The sequence below is a fragment of the Plasmodium brasilianum genome, chromosome 13 (assembly GCF_023973825.1).
Source record: "Plasmodium brasilianum strain Bolivian I chromosome 13, whole genome shotgun sequence".
NCBI lineage: Eukaryota > Apicomplexa > Aconoidasida > Haemosporida > Plasmodiidae > Plasmodium > Plasmodium brasilianum.
This window is the reverse complement of record NC_090126.1, coordinates 1,718,379-1,740,168: the sequence shown is the minus strand read 5'-3', so window position 1 is coordinate 1,740,168 and position 21,790 is coordinate 1,718,379. Positions and strand designations below refer to the sequence as shown.

General features: G+C 25.5%; 4 protein-coding genes across 4 annotated transcripts; 2 read left to right on the top strand and 2 right to left on the bottom strand.

Annotated features, from left to right (window-relative positions):
• Positions 1–1,107: 1,107 nt before the first annotated feature.
• Positions 1,108–10,212, bottom strand: MKS88_005036 (liver specific protein 1; the record flags this gene model as incomplete). Its single annotated transcript, XM_067218261.1, has 1 exon — positions 1,108–10,212. The coding sequence occupies one exon, from the start codon at positions 10,210–10,212 to the stop codon at positions 1,108–1,110; it is 9,105 nt and encodes a 3,034-aa protein (XP_067071412.1).
• A 77-nt stretch (positions 10,213–10,289) lies between these two features.
• MKS88_005035 (liver specific protein 1) lies at positions 10,290–11,369 on the bottom strand (the record flags this gene model as incomplete). The annotated part of the gene is made up of 1 exon (XM_067218260.1): positions 10,290–11,369. The coding sequence occupies one exon, from the start codon at positions 11,367–11,369 to the stop codon at positions 10,290–10,292; it is 1,080 nt and encodes a 359-aa protein (XP_067071411.1).
• A 2,728-nt stretch (positions 11,370–14,097) lies between these two features.
• MKS88_005034 (uncharacterized protein) lies at positions 14,098–15,134 on the top strand (the record flags this gene model as incomplete). Its single annotated transcript, XM_067218259.1, has 3 exons — positions 14,098–14,455; positions 14,610–14,704; positions 15,090–15,134. 3 exons carry the CDS (start codon positions 14,098–14,100, stop codon positions 15,132–15,134), a joined length of 498 nt encoding a protein of 165 aa, XP_067071410.1.
• Positions 15,135–15,603: 469 nt separating this feature from the next.
• MKS88_005033 (calmodulin) lies at positions 15,604–16,014 on the top strand (the record flags this gene model as incomplete). Its single annotated transcript, XM_067218258.1, has 1 exon — positions 15,604–16,014. One exon carries the CDS (start codon positions 15,604–15,606, stop codon positions 16,012–16,014), a length of 411 nt encoding a protein of 136 aa, XP_067071409.1.
• Positions 16,015–21,790: the final 5,776 nt, after the last annotated feature.

Genomic DNA, 21,790 nt, shown 5'->3' with positions numbered 1-21,790 from the left:
TGTTTCTTCTTTTCTCTGTATTTTTTTTTTTCTATTTTTTTTTATTTTATATATTTTTCTATTTATTATATTTTTCTATTTTATATATTTTTCTTTATTTTATATATTTTTCTATTTTATATATTTTTCTATTTTATATATTTTTCTATTTTATATATTTTTCTATTTTATATATTTTTCTATTTTATATATTTTTCTATTTTTTATTTTTCTATTTCTTATATTTCTATTTCTTATATTTCTATTTCTTATATTTCTATTTCTTATTTTTTTATTTTTTATATTTCTACACGTTCCCCCATCCTTGCATATGTGCGTGAACTCATGATATGCTAAATGTCCACAGTGTTGTTACTGTAAGAGGGGGTTATTTTACTTAGTTTTTTCGAATGAAGATATAAATTACAAATGAATTTCTGCAAAATGGATATTTATGTATATAACGCTACATGTCACCAAATAGTAAAAACTGTGTAACCTCTGAATAATATGAATATATATATAATATTTTTCTTATGTAGCTCAAAAAGAACATATTTAAAAAAAAAAAATAAGTTTTTAAGTAATTTTAAAAAATGGTGAATATATATATTATATGGGCAAAGTTTACTGCCTCATACATCACTGGTTGAAGTATTATTTTGGAAAGTACTTCTAATAAGATGAATTATATAAAGGTAACATAAAACGTGTAGGGGTAAAATTTGAACATGTCGAAAAAAAAAAGGAGGGGCGGAGTTAACAGTATGTATATAGCAAGTAATGCATACAACGCATACAATGTATACAATGCGAGTAAAGCAGATAACGCAAATTGTGAAAAATGGAAGGAGTAAATAATGTATAAAAAAGAGAGGAAATTACAAAATAACAGTGTTGAAACAAGGGAACAACGAAATAACAGTACTGTGCTTGAAAGATCATGCAATAATTGAAAAAAAAATGAATTGAGACAAGAGGAAATTAAATAATGCATTTGTTTTGTTTTGTTTTGTTTTTTTTGTTATTTTTGTTTTTTTATGCTTTTTTTTATTTTTTCACACAGATGCACAACCCACAAATGAGAAAGTTTTGGGGAACCCGGAAAAAGAGATTTCACATAATCTACTATTTTTGAATTTTATGAAAAGAAAAGTCTATAACTACTGTTGAGAAATAACTAATAAAATCATCATATAAATGAGATTTAAAAATTTTTACTTTATCTAATTGCAGTACTAAGTATGCGTTATAATAAACTCTGTAAAAGTTTGAAACTGTTAAATTATTTAATATATCTGAATTAACTTTATAAATTTTCTTTGTGATAGGATTAAAATTAATAATTAATAAATCTATATCAAATTCATAAAATTTTGTATAGTAATTTTGAGAAATTTCCATTCTTTCAAAATAATCTTTAAATAATACCATGAGATATTCTTTTAAAGACAGTATAGGTGTACTTGCTAAAACGCTGTTAATTATTATTCGAGGTGTTGACAAACCTCTTAACATGTTATCCATCTCCAGTGGTTTTAACTGTAAAAACATGAGAACTTGGAATTCATTTTGGCTCAGGTCAATAATTTTCGGGTAGGGGCTGAGGTACATATCTGGTAGGTCACCCTCTACCGTACTTTCGTTATCATCGCTGCTTTTATCTCTGTTCATATCTCTGCTTTTATCGCTGTTCATATCGCTGCTTTTATCGCTGTTCATATCGCTACTTTTATCGCTGTTCATATCGCTGCTCTTATCGTTGTTCATATCGCTGTTCTTATCGTTGTTCATATCGCTGCTCTTATCGTTGTTCATATCGCTGTTCTTATCGTTGTTCATATCGCTGCTCTTATCGCTTCTCTTATCGCTTCCCCTTTTATTGTCATCCCTTTTCACAATTCTTAAGGAAAAATTTGCTTTGGAATGCTTTATCACTAAGTCGTACACGTCCTCCATGGAAATCTCGGGGGATATGTCGTGCTGCTCATTATCATTGAGCACGTATACAAGTTTATAAAAGTTACTAACCTGGTTATACTTTAATGAGTGGATGTGACATCTTGCTTTAGACAATTCATTCAGAAGGATAGATACGGTCAAATCTCTGTATACATTTTTTACAAAAACATGAGTTCCATCATGGTTATGTATGAAGAATTCGACAAAATGTTTTTCAAGTATATCCTGGAATGGATGTATATGTGTTATATCAGATGATTCAGTTCCTAATTTGAAACCATTATATTGGTCAAATTTACTATTATGATGTAAATCAAAAAATACAGTAAATCCATAAGATAACAAGCACTGAATATGTGGTATAATATTTTTTAATTTTTTTATATAGCTGACACAAACTTTATCTACATGTGTTAATTCAAATAATTTATATAAATATGGTGAGATGTTAATACTATTTAATATGTTTTGAATTAATATCTTTTCATTTACTCCATAATCAATATATGGTAACATTAAAGTATTATTATAATAGTCTTTTATTACTATAGAATTTGCCATAAAACCTAAAACACTATTTCTCCAAAAAATATGAGAAGTATTTAGCGAAGATATTATATCATTACATTCTTCCATATCTTCTTCATTAGTTAACTGTTGACAGGATATGTTCAATTCCATGGATAGTAAATTCCTTATTGTATCAATTTGTCTTGTTTCCTTTTTCTTTATTCTTAAAATAAGTTTCATTTGCTGCTTTGAATTCTCACTTTTTAAAGTATATGCCGCTAAGTTATCATTCTTCTTAGTAAACAATTCATTCGTATAATTAATAAACTCATCTTCGTTAATACAATATTCATAAGAACATCCAAAAACTTTTAAATAAGTTTTGTCTATTAATCTGAAGAGATTATACTGTATTAATGTGAGCATAAATTTGGGGGTTAAATAATCAGGGAAGCCATTTAAGATGGTACTACTATTCTGATAACCATTAATGCTAGTTTGTAATGATATATACTTTGTTTGATAATTTATCAATGATGGTAAATAAACTATTCTATGCATTAAATAATCATGTATTTCGTTATTTTCAGGTTTATAAATGAATGATATGTTCCCTTCTTCATTTAAATAATCTCTAAATGTTCTCACTTTTTTTTCGATTTTTCTTTCATCCATCTGTTCATTAATTCGTGATGTATTTCCAAGGAAGGTAAATAATTCACCCCATCTAAAACTTTTCGTTGTTACAGATTGGAATATTTTCTCTAATAAGTCTTCTATTTGCATGTTCATATTAAAATTTTTTACACGAACTGTTCTTTCAATATTAGGAAAATGGATATTCATATCGAGGTTCATAATATCGTCTACATTACTACTCTTTTTACTACTGCTCTGTGCTTTTATTTCACTAAAATATTTTGATCTGTCATAAATAAATTCGAAATGCCCCATTTTGCTGTAAAAGTCTTCATACGATTCTACTGTTGTTAAGTAGCAAATATTTTTTAAAGCAATATGATATGATAGGGAAGATATAAAGCATAACTGCTGCTTCTCATGATGAATATACACAGGATCACACCTTGGATATACACATATAGATGTATTATCTCTTATGAAATTAATCACTTCCGTATTTTGTGTTAAATATGTCAGTAAATATGTAATTAATTGATCTTCTGTTATAGAAACGGGTATATTTTTTAATTTCACATTTTGCAAGCTCTTACCATTTTTTATATACATCGGAATACTCTTCTTAACAAATATATCATTTTTTATATCTATAATGGTGTCATATAATGTCAGATGAACAATATTGAATGGGTTATCATCTGATATAGAAACGATAGATGGAGTATTAATAAAGTAATAATTGATGACATATTCCATATTTAATTCCTTTGGTATAGTAATATAAGCATCATTAAAAATGATTTTCAATTCTAATTCGTATACACTTTTAATTTTTGTGTCTTCTTTTACTTTTTTTTTGATATAAGATAATACATCACCCACTGTATAACTCTTAGGTATGTTAATAATTCTTGAAGAACCAAAGATGTACTTTTCATATAACCCAGCATTGTATTCAAAATTTATGGAAGCCAAATTTATTTTCTGATTATTAATATTATTATTAGTATTAGTAGTAGTAGTATAATCCATTTCATCTGCTAGTATTTTCTTCCTTAATTCTTTTAATATAACTAAATTTTTATATTTATCCTCATTATCTGTAGGACGTATAAAATATGCAGAATCTGTAGAATGCGCAGCTTTGGTTTCGTTATGATGGTCCTTCAAACTAATGTCAATGTGTAAGGTACAAGGATAACCAGATTTACAAATTTTAAATATCTCACTTATTGTCCTACCGTGTCTTATAACATCACAAGTATCATTTAAAACATACTTTTCACTGTCTTTCATAATGTAAAAATTGACAAATTTGTATATCCATTTTCTTTGATACCCAATTGCAAATCTTAAAAATTCGGTTATGTACATATTATGAGGAATATTTTGAACACTTATAACTCTTTTTTTATTTTTACTAAACATGATGTTAAGATTAAGATTTCCCTTCTCTTCACTTACATTGAGAACACCCCTTTTTTCTGATTTAAAATCATAGCTTTTGTTAGCTATATTTTTAAATAAATCATCTAACGGATTAAATAATGGTTTCTGGACAAGGTATAACTTAGATCTATCTAAATTAATTAGTTCTGTTAACTCTCCTATAAAAACAACATTTTGTTCTATGAAAGTTTTTGTTTTTAATAAATTAAATGATTCTTCATTGAGGAGAAGGAATTCATCTACTAGTCTTTTCGTATTAATATGATTTGCTTTAATTAGTAAAAAGTTAATTACATCCTTATTAGTTGAACTTAAAGGTACATTATATATGAATGTTGGTTGGTATGTTGTTCCGTCAAATATATAAATAGTCATAGTATAACCACTTATGGAAATATTATTAAAGTCAATATAATCTTTAACGAGAATTTCTCTCAACACATTATCATATAGTTGTGCTGCTTTTAATTCTGCATCTGATAGATTCATGGAATCAACTTCTGATATCTTGTCTAAGTCTACATATTTCTTTTTATAAAACTTATGATTCATACTGTTAATACTGGTATTATTGTTAGTATTGGAGTCACTTCTTTTCTTCTTCAAAGAAATAAATGTTCGCAGCTGTGCACCTTCTCCAGAATTTATATACTCCTTCATATCTGTTATTTCGTTGTTGTTCCGGAAAAGCGAAAATTTTATTTTTTCATCTTTTGGTAATTTTTGCCATTTGGAATACATATCTAAAAGAATTGTTTTTAGCAATTTATCTGTGGTAATATTTTCAGGTACATTAATTATATGTGTTATTTTATTTTTGTTTTTGTAATTAACATAAAAGCTTAAGGATCCAATGGGATTATTAAAATCTATTACAGATGGTAAGGAATCAAGGTTAAATTCTATATATCCTTCAAAATGTTCACTATTTCTTATACGATTCAACTTTTCTGGATATGCCTTTATTAAAAGAATGTTATTTTTATCCATTATTTTTAGCACTTCTTCTATGGTGTATCCTGGGATAGTACTGAAGTAATAATCATGATTTTGTACCTTCTCTTTATCTTTTGGAACTAGTGCAAATAGGTTATATAACTTCTCTTTGTCTTCTATGGGTACATTGAATGTTCCCTTCATCAGTATGTTGATAAATTTCCACACCAGTAGTCCTAACGGAACATTTTTCACCAGTATCTTATTATTAGAAGTACTTTCAGTGGCACTGCTACTGCCGGTGCTGCTCCCACTGCTATCATTGGCCAGATGTATTTCTATATTTTTTACCTTTTTGGATGACTTCCTTACCTCTACCAAGGGATTTTCGCTAGAGCTTTTCCCGCTGAGTTCAAACAGTTCAGATATCACATTTTCTAGCATCCTACTCGAATTGAACTTTATTTTGTAAAATCTACTTAGCATATTTAATAAAAAGAGGTAGGTTATTTTTTTACTGTCTTTACTTTCGTCTCCTTCATAAATATATACTTCCTCATCTTCTGCATTTTCAGAGCCCCTTATTTCAGAGTAGGATTTAATTACGTACATTTTATTATAGGTAAAAAAAAATTCATTTGCGAAAGAGTCCGATAAAAACGAATGAATATTACGTAATAATAAATATTTTATATGATTAGATGAGGCATGTATTGGTAAATTATACAGGGTATAAGGACTAAAGTTGTAATCTATATATATGTCTAACTTTTTAACGTACATTTGGTTATCTGAAAAATCAATTATTAAATTTGATAATTCTTGAAAATTATTTTTACTTAAGAACTGATTTTTAATAAATAAGGTATACAAATTATGAAAATTCATTTTTATATCATATATTGATGTATTTTCTGGTACATTTTGCCATTGCTTATCTGTTATAGTATACACTTGTATATCCATTACAGTATTTACGTTAAACGAAGTTAAAGCTTCATTTAATATATTTTTTATGGATGTGCATAGTTCTGATACAGTTAAATTTTCAGGTACATTCATTAAAGTAATTTTATCATGAAAGAAATTAGAACGTTCGTCTAAATAGAATAATGGTATTTCAAGATGAATAAATTTTGAATCTTTTAAATTAATACTTGCTGGATATTTAATATCTTTTAAGTTGTCTACCCCTATACAATCTTCACTAATTTTATTTCTTATCAATAGATGTTCGTCTCTTGTACCAAGATATTTTAATACTTCATATAATGTAATAAATTTTTCAAAAACCAAAGAACTAATGACCTTCGATTTACTGTTATATGAATAATATTCCAGACACTTATGAATATCTAATATACACATTCCTTTTCTATAAGATTCAGTATTTATAAAAGTTGAAGGCACATGCATTATTTTGTTCATAATATCAATTATAAATAAATTCAATGTATACGTTTTTAAAATTGGAGCATTTGTTATACTCATTTTTCTCGTAGGATTATCTATATATATTTCAAAAAAATTATAATAATTTCCTTTCCTATAATATTCTTCATCTTCTAAAATGGTTATCTCTTTATTTATATATTTTACATCTTCCTCACTAGTATTATATATACTTTGACTTTCTTCCTCTTCATTCCTTTCTACCAATCCGTTCATTAGTGTTTCTCTTCCAAATATAACATTATCCGCAACATAGCTTTTAGAAATATCTCCAGGTGATTCATATTTTGAATTTTCCTGCATGTTAAGTGCATCCATATGGGGTATCTTCCCCAATATTTTATCCCCCTCTCGTTCACCATCTTGTTCATCCTTTTCGCTCGATTCGGTTTCTTCCCCTTTTTCTCTTATGAAAGAAATATCCTCCTTATTAGATTCATACAAATAATGAAAGCTTTTAGGTTTTAAACTATTTATATCTTCCTCATGTATTGATGCAATGACTATTTTCATATCTAATGATTTACTATACTTGTACAATTCTTGCACATTCCTTATGAATGATGGTATTTCTTGAAGTTTACTAGGGTCATACAATTTTATGTCTTTGTGTACTAAAAAAAAATTATAATCTTCTATAGATTTATTAGTAATATTACAAATACCTAAAATACTCATTTTAAGCATATCTAAATCACAATTTACATCAGATGTAACATATATTGTGTTTTTTGAAATATGCATATCTTCAATATAATATATTGGTACATCATGAACACTAAAATATTTATCCATATATTTTTTCACTGTCTCGTTAATATCGTGAATTCCTTCATCCCCATCAATAGATATAGATTCATGCTTTTCGTCATCTCCTTTTTCTTTCTTACGTTCTTCAGATATATCTTTTTCTAGAACTTTTTGATCCTTTTTAATTATTATCTCTATAATTTCACTTCCATTTATTATTTTCTTGTCAACCGTTATGTTTTTTATATTGTCGTTTATATCTTTCATGTCCTTCTTTGACAATAGACTACCGTAGGTTGCTAAAATTTTAAGTAGATCCAAATTATATGTAGATTTATTATCTTCGTTTTCCCTTCCTGCTGGAATGCTATAGTACGTTGGAATGTCCTGTTCCTTTTCTTGCTCGTCTTTATTTTTCGCATTCACATCTTTCTCCTTCTCAAGTGTATCCTTCTCTTTCTCCTGTGCATCCGTCTCTTCCGTTTCATCTTCAATTCCCTCCTCTTGCTCTTCTTCCTCCTCTTCTTCCATCTCCTGCGTCTCCTCTTTCTGTTCGTCCGTAGATAATTCTTCCAAGTCGTGAGTATCTGAACTATCCTCTCCTTCTTGTTCCTCAATTACTGAATCGATAACATTTTTTTCCTCTGAAGGAGTATCTACATTTTCATCATGATGTAATTTATAATATGAACCTCTTCCTTCCTTTTCTTCATGTATTTCTCTTATCACATCTTCTAATAATATATATTTTTCATCTGGACTAATAAAATAAATAGCCATATTCTGAAGATCAAAAATTGAATGCTTAAACATATTTATAGATCCTGCATAATGAGCTTGTACTTTCCCAAAATCCATATCATATCCTGTAATCTCATAGTCTTCTATTATTGGGGACAAATGTACCAATGATTCTTTAATTTTATAATCTATGTCTTTGAATACTTTTTTAAATAAATTTTCAAATAAATAAAGTATTTTTTCTTTGTTGTAGCTAATATCTACCTTTGATGTTTTTAAGTACGCATTTACTATTTTTTTTTTTCCAAAAAAACTAGTTTTATATATGAATCTTATATTGAAAAGAAAAACTTCCTCTTCATTATTATCCATATTATTACCCTGTTCATGAACAGTGTTATAATATAATTTTCTCAAGTAGCTCATATTACTATTACCCACTTCATTTGTTTGATTAGAACTGTAAAATTTGGAATCTTCTTGTTGTTTGAAATTTTCGTCTTCTATTTCAAGTTTTTCCTTATCTAGATCGTCGATTTCTTCTTGTGATAAATTCTCATCTGAATCGCTGTTATCTGGACCGCTTATATGTTCACCGCTACTGTTTGCACCCCTGCTATCTACTGCACCCCTACCTGTATCTTCCTTACCTACATATTCCTTAACTACATCGATGTTATTTATATCCTCCCCTTCATCTTCATCTTGATCATCACGGCCAACTACCTTTAACTTGGTCGTGTCAAAGCAGCTACTACTTAGATAAACTATACGGTTGCTTAATCCATTATGTACTTCACTATTATTGTTTCCTTTCATGTCAACTTTATCGTCGTATTTCCTTGAGTCCCCTTCACTACTGTACATATATGTGCCATATTTTCTGTTATCTTCTTTTGTATCGCCCCCACTTGCATTATGAAGTCTATTTATAAAAGATGGTTTTTCCTTATTTTCATTTCCATCCTCTTCATTTGAAACTGTTTCCAAATTTTCATTATCGTTTACAATGATAAAGTTTGATACACCCTGTCCATGTATATCATTTTGTTGTGAAGCATCTGCGTTAAACGTGCTTACGGTTTTAGAGCTACTATTTTCTTTTTTGAATGTTTTGTTATGTTTACAATATGGACATGTTTTACTATTATGAAGAAAAGAAAAAATATGATTATTTTTAGGATCACAATTTAGACATGTATCACTGTGTATGTAAATTTTTTTGTAAGTATGAAAATCATTGTTGACATTTTGGTTATATTCCTTTTCTGAATTGTCATCTTGATTTAAATTACACAAAAAATTGTTTATGGCACTACTGGGAATACATATAAGGCAATTTTTGTCATAACTTAAATTAATAAATTTTTCATTAAAATCATATTTATTATATGAATTATTTTCATAAGTAGGACGTGCCATACAATACAAACCACCCGATGGATAATTAAAATGTATTAGCGGTAAAGAATTAAAGCAAGAATGACAAATGCGATGAGAACATTCGGGAAATTTTTGTATAGAATTTCCTTCAGGAGAAAAATTCCCATCTTTTGATTGTTTATTACTCATCGGTTCATGATGTATAATCCTTTGGATTATTATTTTTTTTAATATATCACAATCTGACTGTGGTTTTATCACTGTTAAAAGCTCAACTGGACCCTCAAGCGTTTTTGCAAAAGATGGGGAAGGCGATGACGACGATGATTGTGATAAAGATGATGAATCCACCGCTCCTTGTGCAATATCTTTCAAATATATGTGACATTCATTGAGGGGTATCTCTGTCATATTATCTTCCTCATTTTTTTTTAAAAACAAATGGCCAACTTTTATTGGTGCTTTAACATTAATTTGTATGTTATCATTTATATTTTTTTTTTTTTTTTTTTAACGGGAATTTTTATAATCTTTTTAGTTCTCTTTGGTTTAATATGTAAAGGTTTCCCTAAATGACTACTAAGAATATATTCTTCTGGGATTTTGTCTCTATCCGCTTTACTAATCACATATGTATAAATCCTATTTTTGTCTGTAATTTCTTTTTTCATTTCGTCATTAGGTTTAGCATCTGGCATTCTACTCATAGGAACAGTAAACGTGAATTTTTTCAATTTATTATATTTACTATCACGTATTATAAAGGAGATTTCATTTTTAGAATCTTCATAAGTCTGTAACTCATTTTTCAAATCGTTTTTTATCAAATCTATATTGAAATCAAGTAAAGGCTTATATAAATCTATTAACTTGTTAAAATGTGGTGACCCCAATGTGTTATTTGAGATAGAATATTCTTCAGGAATTAATTGATTTACGATTTTAATAGATGATGGATAATCTATTTCTTTTATGCTACTATCAGATAAATTTAATTTTCCAGGAGCCCCAGATAATAATTGTTCACTTGAAGTACTACATATTTTGAATTTTTTATCTAAATATGTTTTTCTTAGTTTGATATCTTCATTAACTCTTTTAAAATTAGAAAGATCTTTTTTGATAAAAGCATTTTCTAATTTTAATAAAAAATATTTCTTATTTATTTCTTTACTTTTTATATCTTCTTCATTATTTTCCACATTATTACTATTACTATTATTAGTATAATTTTTTTTTAAGGCCTCTTTAATATCTACCACTAATTTTTCAATTCCCTTTTTTTTTGAATCATCATCTGTTTCCTTGTACTTATTTTCTAATGACCTCAGTGTGGATAATAACATGTCCTTTGTAACCAATTCATTATTTTCTAGCTTCTTCAATAGCGAATCGCTAACTTCAGACAATATATTTCGGTGATCACCATGTGCTATAAATGAAAGACAGTCAAGTAGATTACTATTCTTTGGTATATTACTAAGTATCTTATTTTTTTTTTTCTTACATTGCACATTGTTAGATAAAAAGAATAACAAACCGAGAACGTAAAGAATAATTAGTTTCATATTTTAACAAGTAAAAAAAAAAAAAAATCGGATTCAACTGTTTTCTCCCTTATTCTTAAGCCTTAAGTAGTTTTTCCTACTTTAATGTATTAATATATATATATATATATATATATATATATATATATATATATATATGTATATTAATATGTATATATGTTAATATGTTTATATGTTAATACGTGTATATGTTAATACGTGTATATGTTAATATGCGTATAAGTTAATATGTATATATGTTAGTATGTGCGTACTTTAACATGTTTATATGTTAATATGTGTATGTCCTTAATTTTAACTTTCGAATAATAAAACAATAACATTTAAAAATATTTTCTTAAAAAATATACTCTTAAAAAAAAATATTAATTGTGTTGCATACTTTGCACAGATCTACTTAAAAAGATAACGATGGTGTAACATAAACACGCACATATAAACTTTTTTCTATCATGAAAAATAGAAATTCAGGAAAATAGAAGAAGAGGTATAAATTTTCAAAGAACACTTGCATGGTTTTCTGAATCCTAACTTATTATTTCACATTGATATTTACAAATTATGTAAAAATTTGTGCTTTTTTACCAACAGTCTCAAACGACGAGAACATATGCAAATGTACTTTATAAACCTATATATTAACATCTATATTTTTTTAAATAACTATATATATATATATATATGTATATACGTATATACAGGTGTATATATATGCGCGTATGTTAATCTTCACTGCTGAAAATCTATAGGAGGATAAACATAACCTACAATAAATATGAAAGAATTTTTTTACATGTAAATATAAATATTTAAAAATTAGTTAATTTTAGTCAAACAGCAATTTTTTAAAATGTCAAATAATATTTTTTCTTACATTGAAATGAAAGAATAAGAGCATAGAGAACTTTATATATATATATATATTTATTTATTTATTTATTTATTCGGTTGTCGATATACTCGATTTGAATTTTTCAAAATTGCATGTCCACATGCTTCTTGCATAAAGCTGCCATATATGTGGATACGCAATGTTCATGTTATGATTTAGCATGCAAAAATAAAAAAAAAGAAAATAATAAAAATTTCGTATTATTTAAATAATTTTACACGAAGTAATTATATATATATAGTTGCTCTTTTTTTAATACGCAATAAATTGTGATATATTCTTGTGTAATAAGAAATGAATACTTTTCATCATAATGCAAAAATTAAAATACATAAACATTTTAAAAAAACGATTATTTCATTAAGAGTTTCTATTCATTAAAATTTTATAACAGTGCACATCAGTATTCTTATTTTAAAATATATAAGTTTTTTATATAGGGTTTAGTATATATAAATCATAGTTATTAATATAATGGATGAGGAAAAAATATCTGATTAAAATGCCACAACAATTTTATATATAGGAGACAACCATAATTCAACAACTTTTTATCTTATAAGACTTAATTTAGCCAAACAGAACAAGAATGAACAACAACAAATAAAAAAAAATAAAATAAAATAAACAAAAAATTGTTATATATGTCTTTTCCATCATCTTCATGGACTCAAGTCAATACTATAAAAAAGAGAAATAATTAATATATCCTTAAATGATGTATGAAAAAAAACATACACTTTTTTTTGCACATTCATATGAATGAATAAAAAAATATTTCATACATTTTAATTTACCATGCAAAAAGTGCGGCTTCAGCAACAATGCGAGAACTCCAGTGAATTCCGTTTATTTATAGATATAGTATTAAAATATTTACATTATTTATATAAATGTTTTCTCAAGTTCATTTCTAAGCTTATTCCTTTTTTCTTTTTTTTTTTTGAGTTCCTTTATATTCCCATTTTGGTGCACATAAGAAAATTTCTGCATGTTTAATTGTGCCACTACAAAAAAGGATAGAATATATAAATATATTTGCACATGTATGTATATATAAATGTATACATGTGTATAGATACATAAATTTCTGTATAGTTTATATATAAACACGTTTGTCAGTTTGAGAAAAGCACATATGTTAATATCTTTTCTCCCTTAAAAAAATTCACATGCCAATTTTTACATAGTTCCATTTTTTTATGGATAAATCCACTTTTTTCATGCACTTTTTTTTATTATTCTTATAAAAATATAAAGTCATTTAGTATATTATGTAGAGTTTATAAAATGGTCGACACGTCCTAATATATAAATAATATTATGTCATTTTATGCCATCTTGTGCTTCTGCTCTTGAATTTTATTTTACATATTATATATATCTAAATATATAGATTTTCACTGCAAAATGAGAGTTAAGCATACGCTGAAAAAAACATATACAAAAAAGCAAGTCAATTTTATTTTGAACTTTATTTTATATGCCATATTTTTTTAATTAATTAAAAAAAAAAAAAGAAAGTCAAACATCCTCATATATTCATTGAAAAACATATTTTTATAGCTAGTTATTTTTTTTTTAAATTAAATGTAAAAAGCATGGTTATATGATATAAAACTTTGAAAAAAATCTGCATAACATTTTTATATAGCAATCAGCTACACGCAAGTTAATTGCTTAAAAGGGCAATATGTAACTTATTTTATAGAAAATTTGTTTTTCACTAATTTGTATTGTTATTTTAAAATTGAAATAAAAATCTTTTTTATTTTAATTTAACCTTAATTGATATAATCATAAATTTATTTTTGTTCAACGCATGCTTACTTAAATATGAATGAAAATCAAAAAGATAATGAAAAAGAAGCACAAAGGGACAGTGAACTTTTAAGAGAAAGTTTATTAGATGATCAATTCGAAGAAAGCTCTTCAAATAGGTTTCTTCTGTTTAACAATGAAAATCCAAGTGAAACAGACAAAACACATTCGCAGCAGAAATTAAAAGCCGAAAAGCCATATATGCACAAGAATTTAATGAGTAATTTTTCCGTAGAAAAATGTAAAGAATTCTTGTCAAAAATGGAAAAATCCAATAAAGATATAAACAGTATGGATGCAGAAAGTATAATAATTGACAAGGATATTCTTGATCATTCCAATTACAACAATGACAAAGCATGTGTTGTTATGGGTAACATATTTCTTATTTATTTATTTATTTATTTATTTTTTATTTTTTTATTTTTTATATATTTCTTCCCGTATTCGCAACGAAGAAGTATTTACTTAGCATCGTGTATCTTATGTTTATTTCAGACAATTTCATTATATTTTACTTTGTGTAGATGTTTCCATGGGTATTTTCGATGTTCACAATGAAAATTTAAGTGAATGTAAACTGAATGACATGAATATAACAGTGTCTGAAGTTGTAAATCGGGTAAATAAAAATTTTGGTCAAAAAAGAGAGTATTCTTTGCTAACGCTTATTTATGTATCATATATTTTTGCACACATATCCTAGTATATAAAAGTTTACGCATTTGTTGATTTTATATATATTTGTGGAATTATAAGTGTAATGAATATTTCTTTTAACAAAAGAAAGTTTAGAATTGTTTATATAATAAGAATTATAATCCAAAAGCATATAGTTAATTTTATGTTCAGAAAAATATATAAATTTTGGTGTTCACGCCAACCCACAAATTAAAACAGATATATATTACGTAAATTTTGAGAGCAATAAAATATTAAAAAAAAATTTAAATAAATAAAAATAACTATTTTTATTTTTTTTTTTTTTTTCCTGAATGTTCATGTAGGAATCAGATGAGCAACATGAAAAAGATCTTATTCAAGAAATTTGAATGAACAAATATGAACAGTTTGGCTATTTTGGTTAAAAATATTATAGCTTTTTTTGAAAAAAAAAAAAAAGTTAAAATATAATTAAAAATATAAATTGAAACGAATTTTCTGAAAAACTAAAACAAAATCATATATTTTCCGCGTTTTCCCACAATTTTTATCATGAAAAAAAAACCTTCGTTTTATTTATAGCAGCTATATTAAAATCAAGAATTATTATAAAATTTAATTAAACTTATTAGCAAAAAAAAAAAAAAGTATAACTTATATTTTTTCATTTTCAAATTAAGTGTTGGTAAGATCTGTTAAATTTTTATGTCTTATTTTCATTTTCATTTTTTTGTAGCGATTATATATACGTAATATAGGTATATATATATATATATGTATATGTATGTGTATTTTTATGTTTATTTTATTTTTTGGTAACGTCAATATCATATTATAGGAATTAATTGTTACAGCACAATGTCTAGTACAGATACCATAATTAAGGAGTCGTTTAACATAATAGATGGAGATATTGACGGTTTAATTTCGCATAATGAGTTAGTTTATGCTTTAAGGTTCATAGGTGTTGAACTTGATAATAGTAAGTTGAAGGAAGAGGATTCTACAAAATATTCATTGAAGGATTATTCAAAAATAGCAAAGATACATTTAAGATCAAGCACACCAAAGCAGAAACTAACACGCATTTTAAGAAAATTAGATAAATGTAGCAATGGTAAGTTATCGGTAGATTCACTAATTTTATTAGTAATGGCTGTAAGTGATGTTTTAAGTGATGAGGATTATAAAAGTTTTAAGAAATTTATTGATCCATATAAGGAAAAGTATATATCCATAGAAGAACTTGTAAATAAACTGCTTTCGTAAAATAGAATATTAAAAAAATATTGCAGTGTTATAATATTTAACTTCACATATATTATAATTTTTACTTTTTTAGTACATCAATTTGTTAAAATAATTGTTGTTTTGATAACAGCTGTCCTTATATTTTATGCATAATTCAGCTACTACTTTTGGTTAATAGTATATGTTTGTTTTTGTATATTTTATTTTATTTTTTATAATATATAATATTTTGTTCCTTCTTTTTTTTGTTATTAATTCATTATTTTTAATTTTTATATTTTGTTAAAAAGAAAGAACCACCATCATTTGTCTATTATAATAATAAATGATATGTTCTGAAACATAGAATATTACATATCATACAAAGTATTAACTGTTCAATTTTATTTTTAAGCGCCATTTGTAATCCATTCAGTACTTAAAGATATCGCTCGTTACGTATATATAAAAATCATGTCAAAATTGAACAGTCCTACCTACTTCTATATTAAGTTTGCAGTAGTGTTCTTAATTTTGGAATAAAAGAAATGCGTGAACTGTTTTAGTAAATAAGAACGAGGATGAACTCTCCTAATATTAAAATAATACCTATAAATAAATAGCACTTTTTAATGTTCTCTCTCTCTCTCTCTCTATATATATATATATGTGCAAGTGAACATACGTCATAAAAAAAATTGTAATTTTTTACGAATTTAAAAAGATTTTTGTTTTATTACTTTATGTAAACTCTCCTTTATTTGTAAGTATGTATTACGAACTTTAATCCATATCTCAATAATAGTTAAAAAAATGAACAAGCGATTATATACTGAACTTAATATAATTCGGTAATGTTTAATAATTTTTTAAAATCTTTATTTATAATATATAACGTGTTCATTGTGCGCTGTATTGTAATTATAATTTTTAGTTTTGTTTTACATATACGTATGCCCTATTAATTTTAAGGAAATTTTTTTTTTCTTAGTAATTAGTAATGGATATATTGTGTTTTTTGGAATCTTCAAAATATAGTAATGCTTTGGTAATACTTAATAATAAAAATAAATTATTATACTATTATTTAAATCTATGAGTATAATGTACATTATTATTAAACGAGGCTACTTAGTCTAGTGGTATGATTCTCTCTTAGGGTGGGAGAGGTCCCGGGTTCGATTCCCGGAGTAGCCCACATAGAATTTTTAAATAAATTTCGATGAAATAGTTAGTCTTTATATAAAGATGTGACAATAAAAAATATATTAATATTTTTATTTCTTTTGATTAATTTCGTATATATATCTATATCTTTTACATATGTTTAATATTCTAACAATTAATTATTAAATTATACACATGTGCATATTAACATATATATGTATAAAGTGTAAATGCATGAATTATCAAATAGTCCCTTAACCTATGTTTCTATTGTGTACACACACACAACTCGATAAACTTATTTATTTATGCTGAAAATTAGGAATATTGTTATTTTATTTTTATTTTTGCTCAAGGCTGTATGTTGTTCATGTTTTAAATCAGGCGAAGAATATTCATACGAATAAGGTTAATCATTCCTTTCATATAAATATTTTTTTTTTCAATTAATATTTTGATAAGGTACAAATTAAGTCTGAATTTTTTGTAAATATTGAATAATGCTACATTTTAGATGAATAGGGAACACATTTATTTAATAATTTTAAAATCTGATGAAATATATACTTCCAAATGTGAAAAGGAAATTTTTTTTTTTTTCTTTTTTTGTTAACATGAATAAGTAACCCTTTCAAAAAAAAACCTTATATAAAGTAATAGTTTTATAAAAAAAAATATAAACATATAAAATTTTTTTTGCAATTTATTTGAAGGAAAAAGATTTTACCTCTATATTCCAATATTAATTTTCTACTATAATGAATATATATTATTATAATCCTAAAAATAACTAAAATAAATTAATTTTTATAAAGAATTTAATTATTCAATAAAATGAAAAATGTTATAAACCTTTAAATATTTTACTGCCATAATTATTGTAGTGTTAGTAGGATAAAAATGAAATCTTTATTCAAGTACTGAGTTGTTTATTGTTAATAATACTTATAAAGGTTAAAGTATAAGGAATAAAAAGTTAATAAAAAAAGTTTTTTTTTTTGAACAATAAATATGTCCTTGTATATGAAAAAATTACATATACACTGAGAACATGGGTTAAAAATTTTATATTCCTAAAATTGTATAGATATGAGAAAAGAATTTAATTATTATGTTGACTCGTTCATACTACAGTGGCCACACCAGATCCCATCAGAACTCTGAAGTTAAGCACTGTAAGGCTTGGCCAGTACTGAGGTGGGAGACCGCTCGGGAACACTAAGTGATGAGTCATTTTTTTTACTCAAAACTTTTTTATATTTATACTTATACTTTAAGTATTCCAATCGAACTTTTAAATAATAGTATATAGAGAGAGAAATAAATAAATTGTGATTACTTTTTTTTTAAAAAATATGTACACATGGGTACTTCATTAAAGGGTAGTACGAAATATAAGAGCGTAAGTAAAAGCCTCATAAAAAAAAAAAATCTTCAGCTTTTTTACAATTTTTAATAATAATTTACAAATTAAATTAGTGCTTTTGAAATATACAAATGCAGCTTACATAATTTTTAAAGAAAAAATATAAGTAAAATTTGAATATTTTTTTATTTTTTATATAATTTACGAAGAAAAAATGAATATAACAGTGTAAATTATTTTTATTATTGACTCGTTCATACTACAGTGGCCACACCAGATCCCATCAGAACTCTGAAGTTAAGCACTGTAAGGCTTGGCCAGTACTGAGGTGGGAGACCGCTCGGGAACACTAAGTGATGAGTCATTTTTTTATATCTAAACATATTTTATTTAACTTAACAGAAGAATGCAAAAAATAGTATTTTTCTACTATAAATTAAATTTAATAGAGTATATAACATGCCTCTAAAATCTGACAAAAAACAAAACATGTATTATTTATTTATTTATTTTAAAAATATATTTATTCTAATTTTTTTTTGAATTGTTGTAACTTATTGTATGCGAAATTCCGATTAAATATTTGCAAAAACTTGTTTTATTGTATTTTCATCGTTATTTTAATTTTTTTTTTTTTCATATGAAAGATAATTTCTCTTTATCTTTACCATACTTATGAAGCTCTTATTAAAATGTATTTTCTTTTGAATGAGTTCTCTCATTTTTACGTAAAAATTTTATTTTACTTAATTTGAGAGTTTTAGTATGAACTTTTTACCTTTAATGCAAAGGCAAAATCAATACCCATATAGCTAGTAAAATATTTTATATGGAAAAATTCACATATACAGATACTGTTGTTTACTTAAGTATGTATTTCTGCGCTATATAATTTTCTTAAATAGTTGATAAAAGGAAAATTGTAAACTTTTTTTTGGAAAATTTAACAGTTTTAAATAATATTTTAATAAAAAGTACTATATATATATATATATATATGTCTGTGGCATTTTTTAATATCTTATTTTCATTAAAAAAAAATTTAAGCTAAATTTTAATAGGTAGTAACGTTTTTGTTGTTTTAACTTAAAAGAGAATTAATTTATTTCTTAGGAAAACCCTTGAAATTCACCTTTATGCTTCTTTTTTTAGAATATAAAAATTTAAATTTTTACGGAATTTTATATATCGTAGTGACTTGCACATATTAGCATATGCAAATATGTATATACGTATATGTATATATATATATATATATATTTATATATATGTACCCCTGTATGTACATATCTTCTTTACGATTAATTAACGGTTCTTGCATTTTTTTCCATAAAAACATCTTTTTTACAGTTCAAGAACTATATATATGTTCTCTTTCATGCTATTAAATGGTTGGAATTATGCTAGTATAGATATGAAAAAGGAATTTACTTATTATAATGACTCGTTCATACTACAGTGGCCACACCAGATCCCATCAGAACTCTGAAGTTAAGCACTCTAAGGCTTGGCCAGTACTGAGGTGGGAGACCGCTCGGGAACACTAAGTGATGAGTCATTTTTTTTATATCTAAAATATTTATAAAAAAAAATTTAATTCAAAGTAGTTTATAATAAAATATGAAATTTTGTAGAAATGTATTCGATAAAAAATTATATTATATTATTCATTTTAGATGTTTTGTTCTTTAAATGACCATTTAAGTAACATTGTGGAATTGCTAATCGCAATGATTAATATGTATATATATATATATATCTATATAAATAGAAACTGTATATATGAATAATGTTTGATAATATGATTATCATATGGCATTATTTCATGGACTTTTGTAAGCGGTATTATTCATCAAAGTAATTGTTACATATCTCTTGTAAATATATTACTTAATAGTTGACTTGAAAAATGGGGAAAAACGAACTTTTTTGTGTAATACTTGAAAAAATAAGAACGTTAAATGTTTAATTGTACATGTTATATATACTGATGTCATATTATCTTAAAAATATTTTGAAATATTATTAATCACAAAATTTTTATCTCCATAAAAATTGATAATTTTAACATTTTTTTTTTTTTTTGGCTTAAATGATGTATCTTCATTTGTAAGTGTAATAATATTTGGGATAAATTATGATCTTAAATTTAATATATCATTTTACATGGAGAAATTATTTCATAATTCAGACGTTCCTATTAAAAAAGAAGCTATAATTCAATTTATACGCACATAACAATGTGTATTATATTATACGTATGTATGAACTTATGTACTTTTTAAGTATTATTAAACACTTTCAATAAAAGCTAGCCATAAATGAATACGCAAACTTTTTGTGGCCCAATTTCATAAAAAGTACTTTTTGTTTTTTATTTTATGGGAAATTATTAATAGTTTGTATAGCCATATTTTATTATTCGCGTAATACATAATTATTTACAGATATTTTATTAAGCTTTTAATAAAAAGAAAGAAGAACGGTACTTAATGTGCCAAAATGTATGCATGATGGAGTAATAACAATGAAGTTACTGTTAAAAAAAAAAAAGGAAAAATAACTCTTTTGAATATTTCAAACATGTACTTAAATGAATATATGTGTATATATATGGCAAAAGTTTGATAAAAGGAACATGTTGGGGGAGGGAAAAAAAAAAAAATTATTTTCCTTTCAAAAAAAAAAAAAATTGATATCCCTTACTTTTCTGGGTTTAACCCCTGTTTTCCATGTTACGAATAATTTATCAGTAAATATATAATATCTTTTTACAGATAACAAAAGAATACAATAAATATAATATAAATAATAATTTACAAGTAAGTTCCTTTTTAATAATTTTTTTGGATGAAAGTGTTAAAAAAAAAATGGTGCACATACTTTTACATGTGAGATTCGAACGTATCATTATGCTCAACCGTAATCTTCGGCACCGTACATCAGCGACTACTGACCCTGCTCTGTTTCCAGCCTGAGGCGGTTTGCAGTTCATTATTACTTCAGCCTATCCTCTCTCCATCAGGACATACTAAGTAACTGATGTCTTGCTGTAGGCGGGAACAAATCATGATATTGAAATTTCTCACAATATATAGTAGTATCCCAAAATTTTTTGCAGAAGATCTGCTGTCCCTTTTCAGTTACAGCTGCTAACCCATAAAAGAGCAATCAGCCGGACATTATTTATAAGTAAATCACAATATAGGTATAAGATAAGAAAACGTGATTTTGGTTACTCATTTTTTTTCCCTGATTGTGCTCACTCAAATTTATATAGTT